This window comes from Rissa tridactyla, chromosome 3 (genome assembly GCF_028500815.1).
Source record: "Rissa tridactyla isolate bRisTri1 chromosome 3, bRisTri1.patW.cur.20221130, whole genome shotgun sequence".
Taxonomy (NCBI): domain Eukaryota; kingdom Metazoa; phylum Chordata; class Aves; order Charadriiformes; family Laridae; genus Rissa; species Rissa tridactyla.
In genome coordinates this window covers 116,838,692-116,856,221 of record NC_071468.1, presented here as the reverse complement: position 1 = coordinate 116,856,221, position 17,530 = coordinate 116,838,692, and the positions used below count along the sequence as shown (strand labels likewise).

At 39.2% G+C, this 17,530-nt stretch overlaps 1 protein-coding gene across 3 annotated transcripts in view; it reads left to right on the top strand.

The window, feature by feature from the left end:
- The window catches only part of LDAH (lipid droplet associated hydrolase), a 130,837-nt gene that overhangs the window by 40,835 nt on the left and 72,472 nt on the right, over positions 1 to 17,530 (top strand). For all 3 annotated transcript variants that reach the window (XM_054194792.1, XM_054194790.1, XM_054194791.1), the window contains one exon: positions 14,370 to 14,539. In XM_054194792.1, coding sequence (XP_054050767.1) covers positions 14,370 to 14,539 — 170 coding nt within the window. The remainder of the gene's footprint in view (positions 1 to 14,369; positions 14,540 to 17,530) is intronic.

Here is a 17,530-nt window from a genome sequence, read left to right as displayed (position 1 = left end):
TTCCAATAACACTTTTTTTGTTTAAGCATTTGCTTGTGATGCCCTTAGAGATGTTGTGCCACCATGAATGTGTGGTGGTGTCGGGGCGTGGGATTGTGGTTTGTGCTGCTGCAAACAGGAGAGGAGGAGATCATGGAAGTTAGGTGTTCCAAGAACTGGGCTCCTAAAAATAGGGACTCGTCCTTAGCTAACAGCCTTTGTTCTTCTTGCGTATAATGCCAAAGGAGAGAAGTTACCCAGGCACAGGGAGTCAGTATGCAGTTGGTAATCTTAGATAGCTCGTGACTCGCATTTATTTTAAGGACTACAGTTGTTTTTAGTGGTTGCTGATGTTGGAGGATACCTACACTGTTGGATCAGGTGAATCAGAGCTACTGGCAACCTGTTTGATCAGTACAAAATCACCTCAGTATTGGCGTCTGTAGTGCTTAGAAGGTTTTTGACCAGGGAATCCTATCTAGGCTTCGGCACAGCAGTAGTAATGGTAGGTATTTGGCAACATTCAGGTACACAGTGATAGCAGTGTTTAAAAGGCATTTGTGTCTTGTCTTGTACAAATAAAGGGAGAAAAGCAGAAGAAAGGCAGCTGAGCTGGCATCTCACATGCATATTTTAAGCTTATGCATACACACATGTAATTCACATTACACACATTTAATTAACATTAATTTATATTTCAACAATATTTTCTGCTTCCTAGGCATATAGATTAAAATATCTGAGAGTCACTGCAAGATGGATTATCTTTAATATAATTTCTTTACAGGTTTAGTTAGTTATGTTTAAATATTGTAGACTTGGAGAACTCTGTAGTCATGTTTGTGTCCCAGAACACATAGCACTGCTTAATTTTAATGCAGAATTATGTAGCAAGGTGTCTCCCAGTCCAATGGTAGATTAATTAGATACATTAGAAAGAACCAAGTTGTAAGCATGCCATCCAGGTAGAATTAAGCTAGTTTCATATCAAAGTGTCATTTTTTTTAATGTGTAGAGAGGAGAAGTTTCCTGTTTTCGAAGCTGGCCTCGGCACTGATTAATCACATTGGTGTCTTCACATGGTGAGCAGCGAGGGATCCCACATCAGGATCTGGAGAAACTGGATGTTTTCACAGGAGGGGCCGGGAACCGTCAGCTCAGTGCAGTGCAGTCCTGCTGCCCCTCCTGGCACAGCAATTGCTGCCGCCCAGAAACATTATTCCTTCCTTGTCTTTGGAAAAGGCAGCTTAAGGAAGGAAGTGTGGATGTGTATGTAAAAGTTATTATGAGGCATTTAAATCATGAGGTTTTTGTCTTTGCCTGGTAAGATCTGCATTTCACTCTATGGTTTTAGTGTTAGGTGTCTATTTTGAGGAAACAAATGATCATTTCATGTTATGAACCCACTGGAATGTTTTAAATCTAAATGTGTGAAAAGTAAGCAGCCCTAGGGATGCTGCAGTACTCCGTTCACTTCTTTCCTTTGAGCCACATTCTGTTAATTATTCATAAAGGTCCCATAATAGTGCCCATAATTGTGCAAATAGATCTTTTGAGTGAAATCTTGGCATTTGGCATTGACTTTATCAGTTCTTGCTTAATTTTAAGCACGTGTGTAAAAATCTTGTTCCATTCAAAATCAAAACTAAGAAAATAAAATTTTGCCATATGTGAAGGATTTCTAAGTTCCTCTGTTGTTTTCTTTTCTAGCCAACTAAAATGATAAGTTTAACTGCTCATAGCGTCGTACCTTAACAGCCACGTATTTACTTGTGGTGATCACTAAGACACTATTAAGCTGATTCTGGTACCACTTAATACATTGCTTTATATTCCATTGATTTTGATGGAGTAGTGACCAATTTTTGTTGATGTCAGTAAGAAGAGGATTTTGTCTTTACATTTCTTATAGCTATATGAAAAATAGGTTCTCTGTTTTCTCTATTTCTTTCAAGCTTTTCCACTGACTTTGTCAACATAATACCTGTAGGCATACTACTAAAAAATGTCCATGAATAGCTTTCTAATCCATTCTAGTACTTTATTCAACTAATTCCCTTGTTAAAAGAACCAGAATTTTTCATCCATACCTACAAATAAAGGTAATATAATTCTATTTTTATAGATGTGTTTTAAAGTAACAACTTTCGAAACCTGATACGGTCTTCCGGATCCTTATCCAGAAAAAAAAGATGTTTAAAAAAATATATATAAAAATTGACACTCATCCATTGTAGAGTATAATGTTTTTGCTGCATTCCAGGAAACTTTGGATGTAGGTTTTGAGGTTGTTTATGGATCATTTTCCGCCTTTCACCCCATGACATAGGTATGTTCTCCAGCTGATACCATCACTTCTAATTAGATGCAGGTGCCTGTTAGTGGGGGGAAAAAAAGTATTCAAGAATGTGAACCCTGTGAAAAGGTAACATTTATATTTTTTGGTGTCTTGACTTTAGAAGGCATGTCACAGCTCACCGAGGTGAGCAGTGCTGTGATGTTTCAGAGTAACTTGTTTGAATGTTTACCATACTATTGTAGGGAAAGTAAAAAAGTAAAATAATTTAATAAACAAGATACTGAGATGATTCAGATTATTTTCCCAAGGGAGAACGCTTAGGACTCTTTTAATCCAAGTCAGTTTGAAAGATATATTTGTATCTGCTAACAGAATGAGAACAAGCTCTCCCCATCACAGAGAATAATCCCTTCTGTCTGAAGGTGTACCAAGTCTGGATTTGTTTTGATAGTTAAGTCAAAAAGTTTATTCACTACATAGGTTAGCTGTAGGAAGAAAGCTGATCAATACTTTTATTTATTAATAAGAGTTTCTAGTTCATGATACAGACCTTTGATTTAATTTTGATACCCACAAAGGTTGCAACAGATGGTGCAGTCCTTCATGGGATCAAGCTGGTGTTTAATGGCAGTTTTATTTTTAATTCACAGTGATCTACAGTTGTAAGACTGAGGAACCATCCGCAACGTAATTCCAGATTCTAAAAATAATCAGGTTTGGAACGTGGAGTCTTTCTGTTTGCTTTGGTTTGAGGAGTTTCCCTTTCTTTACGGAGCAACGTAGGCGGTTCAGGGAAATACAGGAGCCTGTCAGGCAGACTATGCAGGAAGAAGTGACCGCAAATGGCGTCATTCTTAGATAATCAGCATCATTAATGAATTACTTTTACCTGTAGTGCATCTACTTAAATCTCTCAGCAAGATCCGAGTAAGGGCTTGCGCACTTGGAGAAATGATACAGCGTTGTGGACTCAGGTTGAATGAGGGGGTCTCATTGCTGCTTGCTGGATGAAGGGGTTTTTCTTTTTTCCTCCTTTAGATACTGCATGGGACTATTTTTCTTTAAGTTAAACATATTCTTATCTTTCTAAAGGTTGAATTTTATGTTTTGTGCATTAATACGTTTATTAAAATAATCTAATTTACTGCAGCTATCAAATTACTGGTGTGGTTAGGTGACAACTTAGTTGCCAAATTAATTCCCATTGGGTTAAATGTTATAGCAGACTACTAAAATTCCCCGAGGATTGCCATTGTACTGTCATTTTTTTTCAGAACAGAACTGCACTGACTTCTCCACTAGTGTTTACATGATTTGGAGGAAGTTTTCTCCTGCAATTAATCATGAAGAGACCAATTTCAGTACTTCTGAATGCACTTTGGTATATATTAAACTCTACATGATCATATTTGGATCTCTTCATGTGTAGAGTGCGGGTCAAATTCAGTTGCTGTCCTTTTATATAAATTATACTATAAAGCCACAGGCAGTTTCAAAGACTTTGTAATGAGCTATGTCTTCGACATGTGCTAATGTAAATGAATAAGAAAATCAACTTTTGCCCGATGGTGACCCTACCACTACTTGTGGGTCACAGGTGAATTGCTTTGCTTTCTGTGTAGCACATCTCACCTGTGTAAAAATGACGACCAAAAAAAAAAATCCCTTATTCATCTATAATGACAGATCAGCTTTGTAGCAGTGGCACTTTAGTCTCTATTTCAGCTATAATGCAAAACTCCAGGAAAAATAACGTCATCGCAGTATCTTTGGCGCGTTGCCATAGTTGCTGCGCTGAGCAGTTCAGCTGGGCAACCAAGAATGAAACCTTCAGCGTTTTCTTCAGGAAGGTTAAAAAGGAAACTGCTATCTTGGTAATAGGGAATAAATCTGCCAATTAATTTTTAAGTAGTGTAACAGAACACTGGAGAAGAGCAGATTTAAATCATAATTTAAAGCGGTCAATTTGACAAAAATGTGTTTCATCCCCAAAGATACAAAATTTGCGCTATACAGCGCATACAGACGGTTATTTAAAGCATCACCAACTGATAAGGAAACCTGCTATATTTAAAGAAAGTACAAGGCGAAATTCTATTTCCTCTCCTCAGTTTTGCCACTGATTTTAATAAATTCAGGCTTTTACATATGTTGTTTTGTCCAATTCTCTTTCGCCTTATGCCGTGCCAAGTAATGCCAAGTTCCTTACTCAAAATCGTGTCCGTTTCAGATGACGGCAGAAAGAGTAACTCAGTGGAGATGCTCTGACATCCAGGGGATCAATGCCGGGAGTTCCTGAGCCACAGCTGGTTCCCTTTGCTGTCAGCATGGGCTCCTTCTGCAAAGAGGAGCCCAAACAGAGCCTGACAAGGCTTTTCAAGACAGGTAGCGATTAGAAGCATTGATTGAGTGCTGGGAGGTAGCACGGCATTGCCAAATATTTTGCATACGTTTTGTGTTACAGCCCCCAGCGCTGGTAGCATGGGGTCATGTTCTCTGCTGGAGTAAACTGACGTAGCTCTTTGCCGTCACCAGCGTGGCACCAGTTTGCAACATCAGGGAATCTAAGATAATAATTTTGAAAACTTCTTATAATCCATCAGTTTTGAAGGATGCAGATGAAAGATGGGGAAATGTTATGTTTGCCACGGTGGGTCATTTACTACTTAAAATAAAAAGGATGCCTGACAGTATTGTTAAATAATTTGGATCTGTTTACTGCAGGTAGTTATTCTAGATATTAAATTTAACATTTCCATGGGCAAATGAAGACAGAAACCTACACTTTCCTTTATACTTCTGTTAAAATAGTATCATCCAAGGTGAATATACCCAAGAGCGAAGAAAAATGGCTAAGTTATACTGAATGCCATCCATACGCCGTTAGAGTAGCTAGGGAAGGACGGAATGTCTTAGTGTTATTTTAGCATTACTCTAAAGATAGGTGTTATTTTAGTATTATTCTGAAGAGTCATACTTATTTGACCATTTCAGTCTTGGTCTACATCACAGTTCTAAATAAAATTTTGGGATGGATTTTCAAGAGAAATCGGGACTGGCCTAACAAATTAAAAGTTTTAGCTTGGATTCAGTAAAAGCGCCGAGCACTTCAGAAAATGTCACCTGTTGATCTGTCGAGTCGCTGTGAAGTACAAATTCTCCGTTGTTACTTGTGCTGCTCTATAACTTGTGCCCCTGCAGGTATACTCTCAGCTGCTTGCTTTTTCCCCTTTCCCCCTCTTAGCGTTGTGGTGTGCTCCTTGTCATTTTTCTCCTGCTTTTAAAATTAATACTTTGTATTCCTTGTCTGTGGAATAACATGGGTTGTCTTCCTTGGCCAGCTGTCTGTCTTTGCTACAAACTTCGGCTCTCCCTTGTTTGCTCTCAGTCCCTCTTTCACTATTTGTATCTGTTTAAACTTCCCAAAGTTTTGAAGTGCTGTTTTCAATAGGTGTGACTGTTAGACTTGCCTACTGCAGCGCAGCACCTCATTCATCATACACTGACAGAATCAGTTCCTGTGAAGTGATATTCATCCATTTTCGTTCCCTTCAACACTCATACGATTGCCTCTGTCCTTTCTTTATCTCCTATGCTATATCTGCCCCGTCTTGGTGGTGGGTAGAGCATCATCATTTTGTTTTTCTTCCGTTATTAAACTGTACAACCACAAGTTGTTGTTGAAGTATGCTACTTACTGAAGTTACTTTTAGCTGCTTCATCCAGTAAGAAAGCTCTACGCCTTTCAAGACTAAATTTTCGCCATGTTGAATTGGAAGATGTTAGATCTGGCCAAAAATGAGAACGTCTTGATACTGATAAGCATTTCAGTAAAGAATTACCTTAAGGAACAATATATTTTGTGTGCATTATTCCTGAAGAGGCTCGTATGTCACATGCCTGGGGCTGGTGGAGCAAGATAATTCAAATACCAGTGAAGCGCATTTGCCCTTGCAAAACTGTGTCATGCTATTTCAGACCATACATGAAATGAGTATTCATAAGGGAAGCACACAAGTTAGACATTTGCAGGAGTACCACCAGCAGCATTCCCTTGGAGAAGCTGGCGAATCATGGCATAGACAAGTGTACTCTTCGCTGGGTTAAAAACTGGCTGGATGGCTGTGCCCAGAGAGTTGTGATTAATGGGGTGAAATCCTCTTGGTGGCCGGTCACCACTGGTGTCCCTCAGGGCTCAGTTTTGGGGCCAGTTTTGTTTAATATCTTTATCAATGATCTGGATGAGGGGATTGAGTGCACCCTCAGTAAGTTTGCAGATGACACCAAACTAGGTGGGAGAGTTGATCTGCTTGAGGGTAGGGAGGCTCTACAGAGGGACCTGGACAGGCTGGATCAATGGGCCAAGGCCAACTGTATGAGATTTAATAAGGCCAAGTGCCAGGTCCTGCATTTCGGTCACAACAACCCCAAGCAGTGCTACAGGCTTGGGGAAGAGTGGCTGGAAAGCTGCCCGGCAGAAAAGGACCTGGGGGTGCTGGTGGACGGCCAGCTTAACATGAGCCAGCAGTGTGCCCAGGTGGCCAAGAAGGCCAACAGCATTCTGGCTTGTATCAGGAATAGCGTGGCCAGCAGGAGCAGGGAAGTGATGGTGCCTCTGTACTGGGCACTGGTGAGGCCTCACCTCGAGTACTGTGTTCAGGTCTGGGCCCCTCTGGACAAGAGGGACATTGAAGTGCTGGAGCGTGTCCAGAGGAGAGCTACCAGGCTGGTGAGGGGTCTGGAGACCAGGGCATATGAGGAGAGGCTGAGGGAGCTGGGCATGTTTAGCTTGGAGAAGAGGAGGCTGAGGGGAGACCTCATTGCCCTCTACAACTGCCTGAAAGGAGGTTGGAGAGAGGTGGGTGTTGGCCTCTTCTCCCAGGTGAATAATGACAGGACCAGAGGAATGGTCTGAAGCTGTGGCAGGGGAGGTTTAGGTTAGATATTAGGAAGAATTCCTTTACTGCAAGAGTGGTCAGGCACTGGAACAGCCTGCCCAGGGAGGTGGTTGAGTCACCATCCCTAGAGGTATTGAAGAAACGTCTAGATGTGGCGCTTCAGGGCATGCTCTAGTGGCAGAGATTGTAGGTTGGTTGGTTGGACTCGGTGATCTTAAGGGTCCTTCCCAACCATGAAGATTCGGTGATTCTGTGTTGGAATGACCTTACTTGAGTTTTACAACAAAGTTGGCTACACGAGCATGGCATTACAGGTCTTTTTCTTCAAAATAAAAGCGGTCCTTAATAGTCCAAGCAGTGTCCTGCCATCAAAGATGCAGCCTAGAAGTGAAAAAAGTATGAGACTAAAAAAGTCACAATGAGTTTTATACTTGTTCCTGTATCAAGATATGTTTTACCTAACAGTCTTCCTCAGCAAGGAAGTCCCTTCCAGTTTTGTTTGTGGGGACAAGTGAAGAAGGGAATTCACAGAGCCTTTCACTTGGCTTCAGCCTGTCCAAAAAAACAGAAATGTGACATGAACAATTGGCTTCCCATAGGCTCAGACCTCTTTGCGTTTGCAACTTTAGGTCACTTTGTGATGGAAATGTAGATCTGCTCCTATACAGTGATGGTTCTCTAACCCCTGCCCTGCCAAGTCTTTTTGTTTTGTTTTACTTTTTAAAAAAAAAATAAAATATATGGTATTGAGAATTCTTATAACTTGCACTTTCACTTAGTCAGCTTACTGCCTGTAAAATGGAGTCATTCAAATGCAGAAATCTTTTCCATCTATGTTATGTAAAACACCCATGTTAGATGTATGCACATTAAAGTGATTCTGGAGGCATAGATTGATGTAGAACTGCATAATAAAACACCATTTAATGGTGTTTGCCTTGCCAAAATTGGAGACAATCAACAAAATTTTACTTCCAAGTTTGTAGTGTTATCTCGTCATACCTTGTTAATAGTTACTCTGATCAGCTTGAGGGAAGCGGGCCTGGGAATGCAAAATAAAAAGAGATGTCTCTCAGATACGTTAATTTGATAAGTTCAGTGTGCTCCTATATGCTTTTAATAAAAATATAGGGTTTAGTATTTGTCATGTTTATTAGTTCATTCTGTCAGACTATGCTTGTACTAATTTAATTATAGGACAGCTTCCTTTGAAAAACAGATTAGGTGTTAAACAAGCGTCTCAGCAATAGGTATGTACATAGCAAAGGTAATCAGTAGTTCAATTTGTAAATTAAGGTCTTGTTATTTTTCTAATAAGGAAAATAATACATATGACCACTTCAGTATCTTGAGTAAATGGTAATTTATTTGTGGAGGATACCTTTACAGAAAGTAATTGCTCCAATAAACACTAATGAGTGGTGTGTTTATCTTAAAAGTTGCATGAACAGTTCCTGAGGGTACTAGGGCCAGATTAAGGTCTAAGGGTTAATCTAAAACACAATGCTTTAAGACCTGGTCCTGGTGTCAGGAGGAGTTCTTCAGTATTTATTGAACATTCTTTCACGGTTTTCATCCCAATCCTTTGGCATTTCATCGCTTGCTGATACAAATTATCCAGGGTTCAATAATCAAATGAAAGATTGGGTGAAGCATACAGGCTTTAAGCTGTATGTCTTTAGGAATATATTTTCTAACACATTTGCCTATACTACACCCACAAACCTGAAATCTCAGTTTTTAAGCTTACAGTTGTATTTAAACATTTTCAGATGGCATCATTCAATTGTAAGGAATTATTGTGTTTTGCTAGAAGGATAAAAACAATGAAATGATTTATTTAATTTCCGGAATTATACTTCTGACTATGCACGCCAGTTTAACAGGTAATCCTTCTAAGTAATTTAGTTGTAGGGTTGCCTGTCGCTACATGAAGGTGAAGATAAAACTTTCCACGGGTTGCTCCATCCAAACAGTAGTTACTCAGTCACAACTGCTGCTTCTCCCAACAGCGTTTGTATGTATTTGTAGTGGAAAAAGGAGGTGGGGCATAAAGTCTGAAAGACTTGGCCCTATATGTTGGTCACAGTTATGGTATTTGATGGAGATGCAGTGGACTCTCCTCACTGTTAACATTAAGCAGTAGGGTGATGTGTCACATAGGTGAAATGAGCAGCATCTTCAGAGGAAGAGGTGAATCCCAGGGAAGCAGTGGAATCGCCGTCCCTGGAGGTATTTAAAAGACAGGTGGATGTGGTGCTGAGGGACATGGCTTAGTGGTGGTTTTGACAGTGTTAGGTTGATGGACTCAATGATCTTAAAGGGCCTTTCCAACCTAGACAGTTCTATGATTCTATGATTATAATCTTTTTCCGGTACCCTGGTTCAGTCTCCAGATACTTACTTGTCCTTATCCTGTAAAAGGTCCAGTTCTGAAAATTCTTGACCTCAAGAGTTTATATGGGTGGTTCATTAGAGTTTCTCCTTAGATATCCTGGTACTACCTCCTAGAGTAAATGACGCAGGGAAGAAGAAGATTCAGTGCAGGTAGGGCATTGGGTTTTACATCCCTTTCCTTCCTCCCAAGTCACCTTTTCACACAGTTCCTTACTTGTTCATGAGTAATTTGGAAGCCTCATGTATGAGCAGATCCTGGGACAGACTTTAAAGTCACTCCATGACAAGTGGACAAGTGTCCATATGTATTGAGCTGAAATGTTCAGTCACCTGGTGTGACCAGGGTAGTTGGGAGTTCAGATGTGCAAACATTCCCTTGTGAGACTAGGGAAGTACAAAAGCATGCAGAAATGACATACACAAATGTGAGCGTACTGTTAGAAAATCTGGCCTTCAGTATCTTTTTGAGTCATCCAGTAAAAAGGAGTCTATGATGTTTGGAGACTTCTTAATGAAAGGCTAAATTTTATGACTCTCCAATCTTAAGTCCACTCATATAACTGATATGCTTGCTTTTTCTGCCTAAGAATTTCCCTTGCATACACAGCAGAAAAACAAACAAACACAGTTCTCTGCTATTTCCCTGAAAACCAAAGTCCTTTTTCCTAGCAAGATTAACTTGTCAACTAATCTTAGAGCAAACACTTTATTTTAATCTATCATTGTTTTCTGACTGTGGGTTTAGCAGAGGTCATAAAAAGAGATTCATTAAAGTGATGGCGCATTTGTTTTTCCGAAAGTACATCAGAAGATTAATGCTTTGCCAAAGAAAATAAAGAAATACAGTATTTCTTTTAATACACTTTTAATGCACAAAGCTAAATAAAGTCTTAAAATCACATGCTTTGGCCCAGATGGGGTGTTTGCAGCATAAGGTACAAGTCGTATAATTTCTACTATCCGAAAACTTTCCTTCAGCCATACCGTTTATCCCACACCTGAGGAGAAGTAACTCTGGTCCCTTCTCTGATGTAGAGCCATCGGTGAGCTGACTGCCAGTGTGTTTGTGCAAATCTGTTTGCTTATATAAAGAACCCATTCAAGCTTCTCCACCCAAGAAATTCATGTTGCTTTTGGATAATCCCTGGGCGATTTTATTCTGTAAAATAAATAAATAAATCTTCCAAACCTGTGATGCAGCCCAGCTCTCACACATTTTGGACTATTAGAAGTGTAGCATTTGTGTTGGGGAAACATGAACTGACACAAGGCATGGGCAATTTTATATTTGTCCAGAAATAAAATAGGATGTGTATTTCCATATAGGGTTAACTGACGTTGAAGTTTCACTTGACAAGAGCGCAGGGTCAGTTGGTGATGAGGAGAGTTTTGTGTGTGGATCGCCAGACCCCACACTGCACGCCCATCCTCCAGTGTGGCTTCTCTAGGAGTGGTGCCAACGTGATTTGGTTTGGCAGCGAACCAGTATTTCAGAAGAAAAGGAAAAGTTGTATTAAACAGCTGAAACAATTCTCCGGGGTCAGCATTGGCTGTCAGGGCTCGCTTTCGGTCTAAGAGAGGTTGTATGTGTATGTAACGTCGGCCAGTAGAGGTGGGAATCTGAGCATCCTTGCGCTGCGTGGTGCTGAGCAGGGCTGCGCAGAGGATGCTTTGGCCCAGTGCAGTAGAATGGGTCTCGGTGATCATCATCAATCATAACTAACCCATCCGATTAAAAATCGCTTCGGCAAGCTTTGCTTTCCCCTGCTCCCTTAAGGAAACACCAGTGCACAGGCTTGAGCTAAGTATGCTCAAGTCCTAAACTCAAGTCTGGGCAAATGTGAGGAGGAAAAAACCCGAATTTTCACTCTGCTCTTAATCTCCCCCCATAGTCTTCCTTGGAATCCTTGCTTTGGCAACAAAACTGGTTGTGAATAGACACACCTCTGCTGAAATCAGTAATAGCTATGAATATGTTGCTATTTATTAGGTAACTAAATATTAAATTAGACATCTAATGTCTTAATAAGTAAAATAATTAACTGTATTTGTCTAACATAGTTATCTACCTTAACTTGGAAAATGTTGAGACTGGGATAGACTGTCTTTACTATATTGTTTATTAATTGCAATGCAGCGGTGTTCAGCTGCAGATATTGATATACATCTCTTGTAGCAGATATTGAATTTGTGTAGCGAAAAGCGGACATTAACATCATGAGATTGAACAATACAAAGAGAATTTTGCTTTGTTTCTTGCTTGTTTTCTGGGGTCTTGTGAGCCATGAGAAGTTCTCTAGAAGATTTATACACCTACTTTACCTCTTTTGCCTTGCTCTAACCTGGAAATAATCTAAAATTCTTGTAAAATCACTTATTTTCAAGAATTAAAGCTATGAATGGAATGTCAAACATTAAGACATGCTGATAAATCACTGGAGATGGCAGTGCCTCAGTAAAACAGTATGGAAATGATAGCAAATGTTTACAAGGGAAAATTGACCTGCTCAACCCAAAACATGGTAATATACGTATATTCGGTATAACATACACTTTCACTTCTTGCTGTATCCAGTGGACCATCATATTTCTAGTATTCTGTGTTTTATGTGTGTTATATATGCCCTTAATTAGATGTGTGATGTAGACAGCCCACTCCTGCATGAGGTTAAGCTGCTGTGTAAATAAATAAAATGTAGGAAAGACAGCTTTTGCTAAAAACAGAAACTAAATTTAAAAACAATGGTTTGGCCTTAGGCTTTTATTTAGGGTTTTGGAAAACGGAACAACCTCTTGGTTTTCCATTATTTGTAAAAAGTCTAATAAGCAAAATATTACTTCTCATCCACTTCTACATTCCTTGAGTGTGCTTCAGTAAACCCTTTTTTCATTTAGAGTAAACTACTATAAATTATGCTGGGATATGATCATTAGTAGTTTTAGTAGGAATATTAGTTTAACTGAAGAACTGCTTTGTTGTGACCTCTGTGGTAGTAGTTTAAGCTAAGAAAAAAAGACATCAGAACACATTCTTGAGCAATTATTTTGCTTCAAAAGGTTATGTTTCACATAGATGACCAAAAAGACAATATAGTGACAACTCACTTAGGCTACCAATTAATACTATCATTGTCACAACCCCAATAACTTCACTACAGTAGTGTTAGTAATTTGTAGCCTTGAGGTTACTGACCAATTGCCATCAAATTTACCACATGCATATTAAAAAAAAACAGTCAGCCGTTATAGTTTGATGAACTATGTTCACAGGCGGAGGGAGGAAGGCTTCTGTTATGACTTTCTCCAAGCAGGCGCAAAACCAACTACATCTGCAGTGGATCTACACTGCTCTTCCTCGAACTGTAGTTTTTGAGTGCCCTTCAGTCTCTTCAGTGTATGTATCTTTACAGTATCTCTGATGGATACTTTTTTCCATATCTATTTTTCACATAGGGATGCAGAGTACATCCAAAGAAACCAACTGGGAAATTAAACACCTAATACTTGGGCTGCTTAGGGCTGCGTGTGTGCTACCTCTGTTAGCTGCTCCTGAATTGTTAGAGGTGGGTGGTTTTTGCCAGGAACCTACATGCTGTCTGTAGGACTGTGGCTCACTCAGGAGCTGGTCCCCATCATGTGTTTCAGCCTTGCTGCAAGGAGATTTGGCTTATTCCAGGTTAAAGCTGCATTGCAAGTCAACATGCAAGGAGTGTAAGAGATCAGAGGTTTAACTGGAGTATGAAGTTGAACCCTGAGATAATAGCATGGATTTAAGAGATTAAGTGATATTAGTACCAGTACACCTCTTTTAGATAAATTATAGGCATGCGTTCCTTCATGCTTTCTGCCTCTTTTCTTTCATTCTTTTTTTCAGTATTTCTTCTTAGTCTTCTCCATAGAGTAGTCCAGCTTAAACTGGAGTTTTGTAACCTTAACATAGCTTTTAGTTTAGTGGGTAGAGCACTTTTGTAGCAGATGAAAGAGCTGTGAACCCCCTTAGATTGGGGAACGTGAGAGCCGTGTCACCCACCTCATGAGCAAGAGTTAAAGATGCCCAAATTGCTGTAAATTCTTACAGGCACAAGATATCCTTGCCTTGCTTGCCTTGCCGGGAAGCGAGTAATGAAGTCGTCATCTTAAGTGGTTGTCAAAGCTCCTTTTGAAGGTCCCTGGCAAAACAGGAATAAAATTGATCAATAACTTGATCTTCCTCTTTGTGGCTGGATTGATAATGATAAGAACCTGCATAAATAGGGTTAGTTCAAGTGCCAGTGCTCCATGTTGACACAAATGCATTTCATATTTTTCCTCATTCCATGTGACTTTTTTCTACGGCTGTATTTTAAGACGGGAGATTTTGAATATCTGAAAGTTCTTAATGCATGATAACACATATGATAGTTTGTTTTGAGTGACAGGATTCATTCCTGGGCAGTATTGCTATTGTAGGTCCTGATCGCCCAGTGTAAAGTTGGATTGATTTAAGCTGATCCAATGCCTTGAGTTTGGTCTTGGTCTGAATGAAGGGGATCACAGTGCTAGACGATGTGCCATGAAGCAACATGTGTTTCCGTATCCTTCCCTGGTTCCCCACCTACACATAAGGCTTCACATCCTGTACATATGATCCGTCAGTCTATATTTACCAGTGGTGGTAACTTAAATTTTTAAGTTTGGTGGGTTTTTTTTTTAATTAATAAGTTTATTTATTGCAGAGTTTTCCAAAGTGGGGGAAAAAAGAGATACTTGAAATTTCTGTCATTAAAACAAAGGACTTTCTTTCTTTTATGTTTCAGACACAGATATTAAGGAGCTAGAGGATGTTTTTGGACTTAACGGACAAGTAGAGCATAAGCTGAACTTCCTCAAAAAGAACGTATCAAAAGATATAAAGCTGGTACTGATTGCTCATTCTATTGGTTGCTACATCACACTGGAGATGATGAAGCGAGCGTCAGAACTTCAGGTACATTAACCTTACAGAATGGGAGTTACATTATGAGCAAAGCAGTGCACGTGCTTAGCCTGTGGGTAATGCCATGCCTTTCATGTAGAAACTCTATTCTGCTATACACAAACCTTCAATTCAAATTAAATAAAAACATTAAGGACTAATCCTAATTACATATAATAAAGTAGTTTGATGAAAAATTAAGTTCTGAATCTGAATTTGGACCTTCAAATGTCCTTGTAATATAAATAATTAATGATGGTGATAAATATATTTAGGACTTTCTTGTTGTCTTCTCATCTTTAAATAATTTTTAAACAGATCACTAGATATTTGGCAATTACATTATGTTACTACACCAAACATTTAGACTGGGTATGATTTTAGTAGCAGTTTCTTATCTCAAGGCAAGCAGATTGCTGGCTTTACATGGGGAAATGTATGGAAAAGAATAGTAATATAAATTGTGATGAGTACTGCTATGAAGGACGTTGTTTTAAAAATTTAATACATTATGCATATGTCATTGCTTCTGCAACTTAGTCTTGGTTTGTGTAACTTGATGAGAATGGGAGGTGTTACTGCATGTTCTTGTCTACCTGAAGATTTTTCTTCGTCACCGTGAAGCAATAAGAAGGCTGAGGAAGGACTGTGTCCTTGCAACTCTGGAAATGGCAAACTGTTAGTGCTCAGTAGTAACTCACTCTACTAGCGGATGATGAATGAAGAATATTGAATTTTTATTCTTAAACATTTTCACTCTTGCTAAATCGTTGCCTCTTCCTTTACATTATAAAATCTTCAGTGGAAGGAAGTGCAGTGTTAGCATAAGGTCTGTGTTTAATATACGCATGAGTAGGTTCTTCCACTTCTTCATAATCATTTCCACTGCACATCTTTTTTTTTCCCTTTAAAGGAAACAGCAACTAAAAACGTGAAACACGAGGTTAACCTGATGTATTTCCACAGGCATATTTCACTTTGTGATTATAAACAAGGGCATTTTTTTGAGAGAACTTTTATTACTGTTTTATCTTTTCAAGAGGGAGTGTTCTAGAAAATATCATATGCAGTAATTTGTCCAAAAATATCAACTTCTCTTTGGTCAACATCTGTACAGTCTCTATTACACAAACGACTTTATCTGGTTTCAATTAAAGTATGAATTGTTGAGTAATTTTTTTACACCTGGCTCACTGAATGCTGGCAGCCTGATATTCATCAATGTTTTGAAACGTAGGTATCTCTGGGACACTCTTAGACTGGCTGCATGGTGCACTGTGTGCATGAAGTTGATATATGACAAGCTACATTTAAGATGCATTTAACAATAGAAAATATTTGTGTAAGCCAGAGTGTTGTGCAACCTTTGTCCCTTTGCCAAAAATAAGTTAACCGTTAGGTTTTATAACATATGAAGTGTGATAATAAGAAACTTGTGTTTCCATCTCTCCCTTTATTTTTACTGGAATATTTGATTCCCACAAGATTTTGAGCACATATGTGTATTTTAGTAGCTAGATCGTTTGATTTTATTTTTGTGTAGTTCTTATGTGATATTCTTTTATTACATGAGTTTTGGTTTTGGTCTTAAATTCTCTGCTTTAAGAGCCTTTGATTGCTTACAGTTTATTATTCTGAGCTAGAGGTTAATGTGTTGTATTTATTGTTCAAATAATTCAGTAAATGTTTATATTTGGAGTGTATGTTTAGCGGATTTGATTTTTGTTACCCAATTTAAAGACCTTGGATAATCTAACCAAATATGGACTTGATTGTCTCTCTCGTACAATGATGAGGGAACCTGATGAACTTGAGCTAGCATGGATGAAAAGGGCAAAGTACTATCTTGTTATCTCTCATTCTTGGGTGCTCTTCAGCTGTCGGTTATGAATGGTACTAATTTCTTGGGCCCTTGTGCTCTGCAGATTAATGGGGTACTTTGTTGTGTTTTTTTTTTTCTTAAACTTTTGTGAAATAATGCTTTCTTATTTCATTAGAAGAGAAATTAAACAGGAATTGCCAGTTTACCCCAGGATAAATTCAGTTTTGGACCCCATCCCTGTTTTCCTATTGACTTTCAAGGAGGCTTCTGTTAAGTTTCTTCAGGAGACCCCTTAACACAAACTTAGGCTTAGGTTGATGCCTTTAATTAAGGCTAATTGGCAGATAAGGGCCATAGAGGTTACTTCCATACTTGTAACTAAGTGGGGCTACTGCACGGGTTTGAGTACTGGGCCAGCTGTGCAATGACATTTTTGGATTAGTCCATAAGAGGCTTTTTGGACTAAAGCAGCCAACAACTGCCAAGCAACACCCTGGCATGGTTCTGGGCTTGGCAGAGGCCCAGGACCATTCCCAATGGTTTGTCTGGATGCAGACATCCTGGTTTTAGGCAAGGGGAAATTCAACCATGTTGACGCAGACCATCCCATACCATCCTGTTCCATGGCAGGACCAGGGAATAGTTCCTGGCCAGTCTGTTGGCTGGCACTGATGTAACCGTGAATGCTTCCCAGTTGTCATGGTGGGCATCAAATCTTAAAAAGATTTGCCTCTTCATGGGAAGTGGAGCATCCAGAGTTTGTCAGATTGCTAAAAAATTTTGACACTGGGAGGGAAAAACGTTCATCAGCCTTACTCTGTGGAGATGGAAAAATGCGATAATGTACAGCTTACTTGATAATTGGTCTTAACCTTATAATCGTCTTCACTCTTCATTAAGCTGGCAGAACTGAAAAATGAAGCTGAGTGACAAAATGATTTTCTCAGTTGTTGGAGCTTGAGCCTAACTCATAAATATGCTACATCCTCCAGGCATTCTCTTCAAAAATACAAATCCTTACTTGGAGGATCTCCTTGTGCTTTGCTGGCAACACTACTGAGTGTTTCCTAACACACTCCATTTGATCATTAATTTTATCAAAAGATTGACACATTGCCTTGCTAATGAAATTCAATCTGTTAGAGCATTAGACTTTCATTTGCAGTGATGCTTTTGAAATG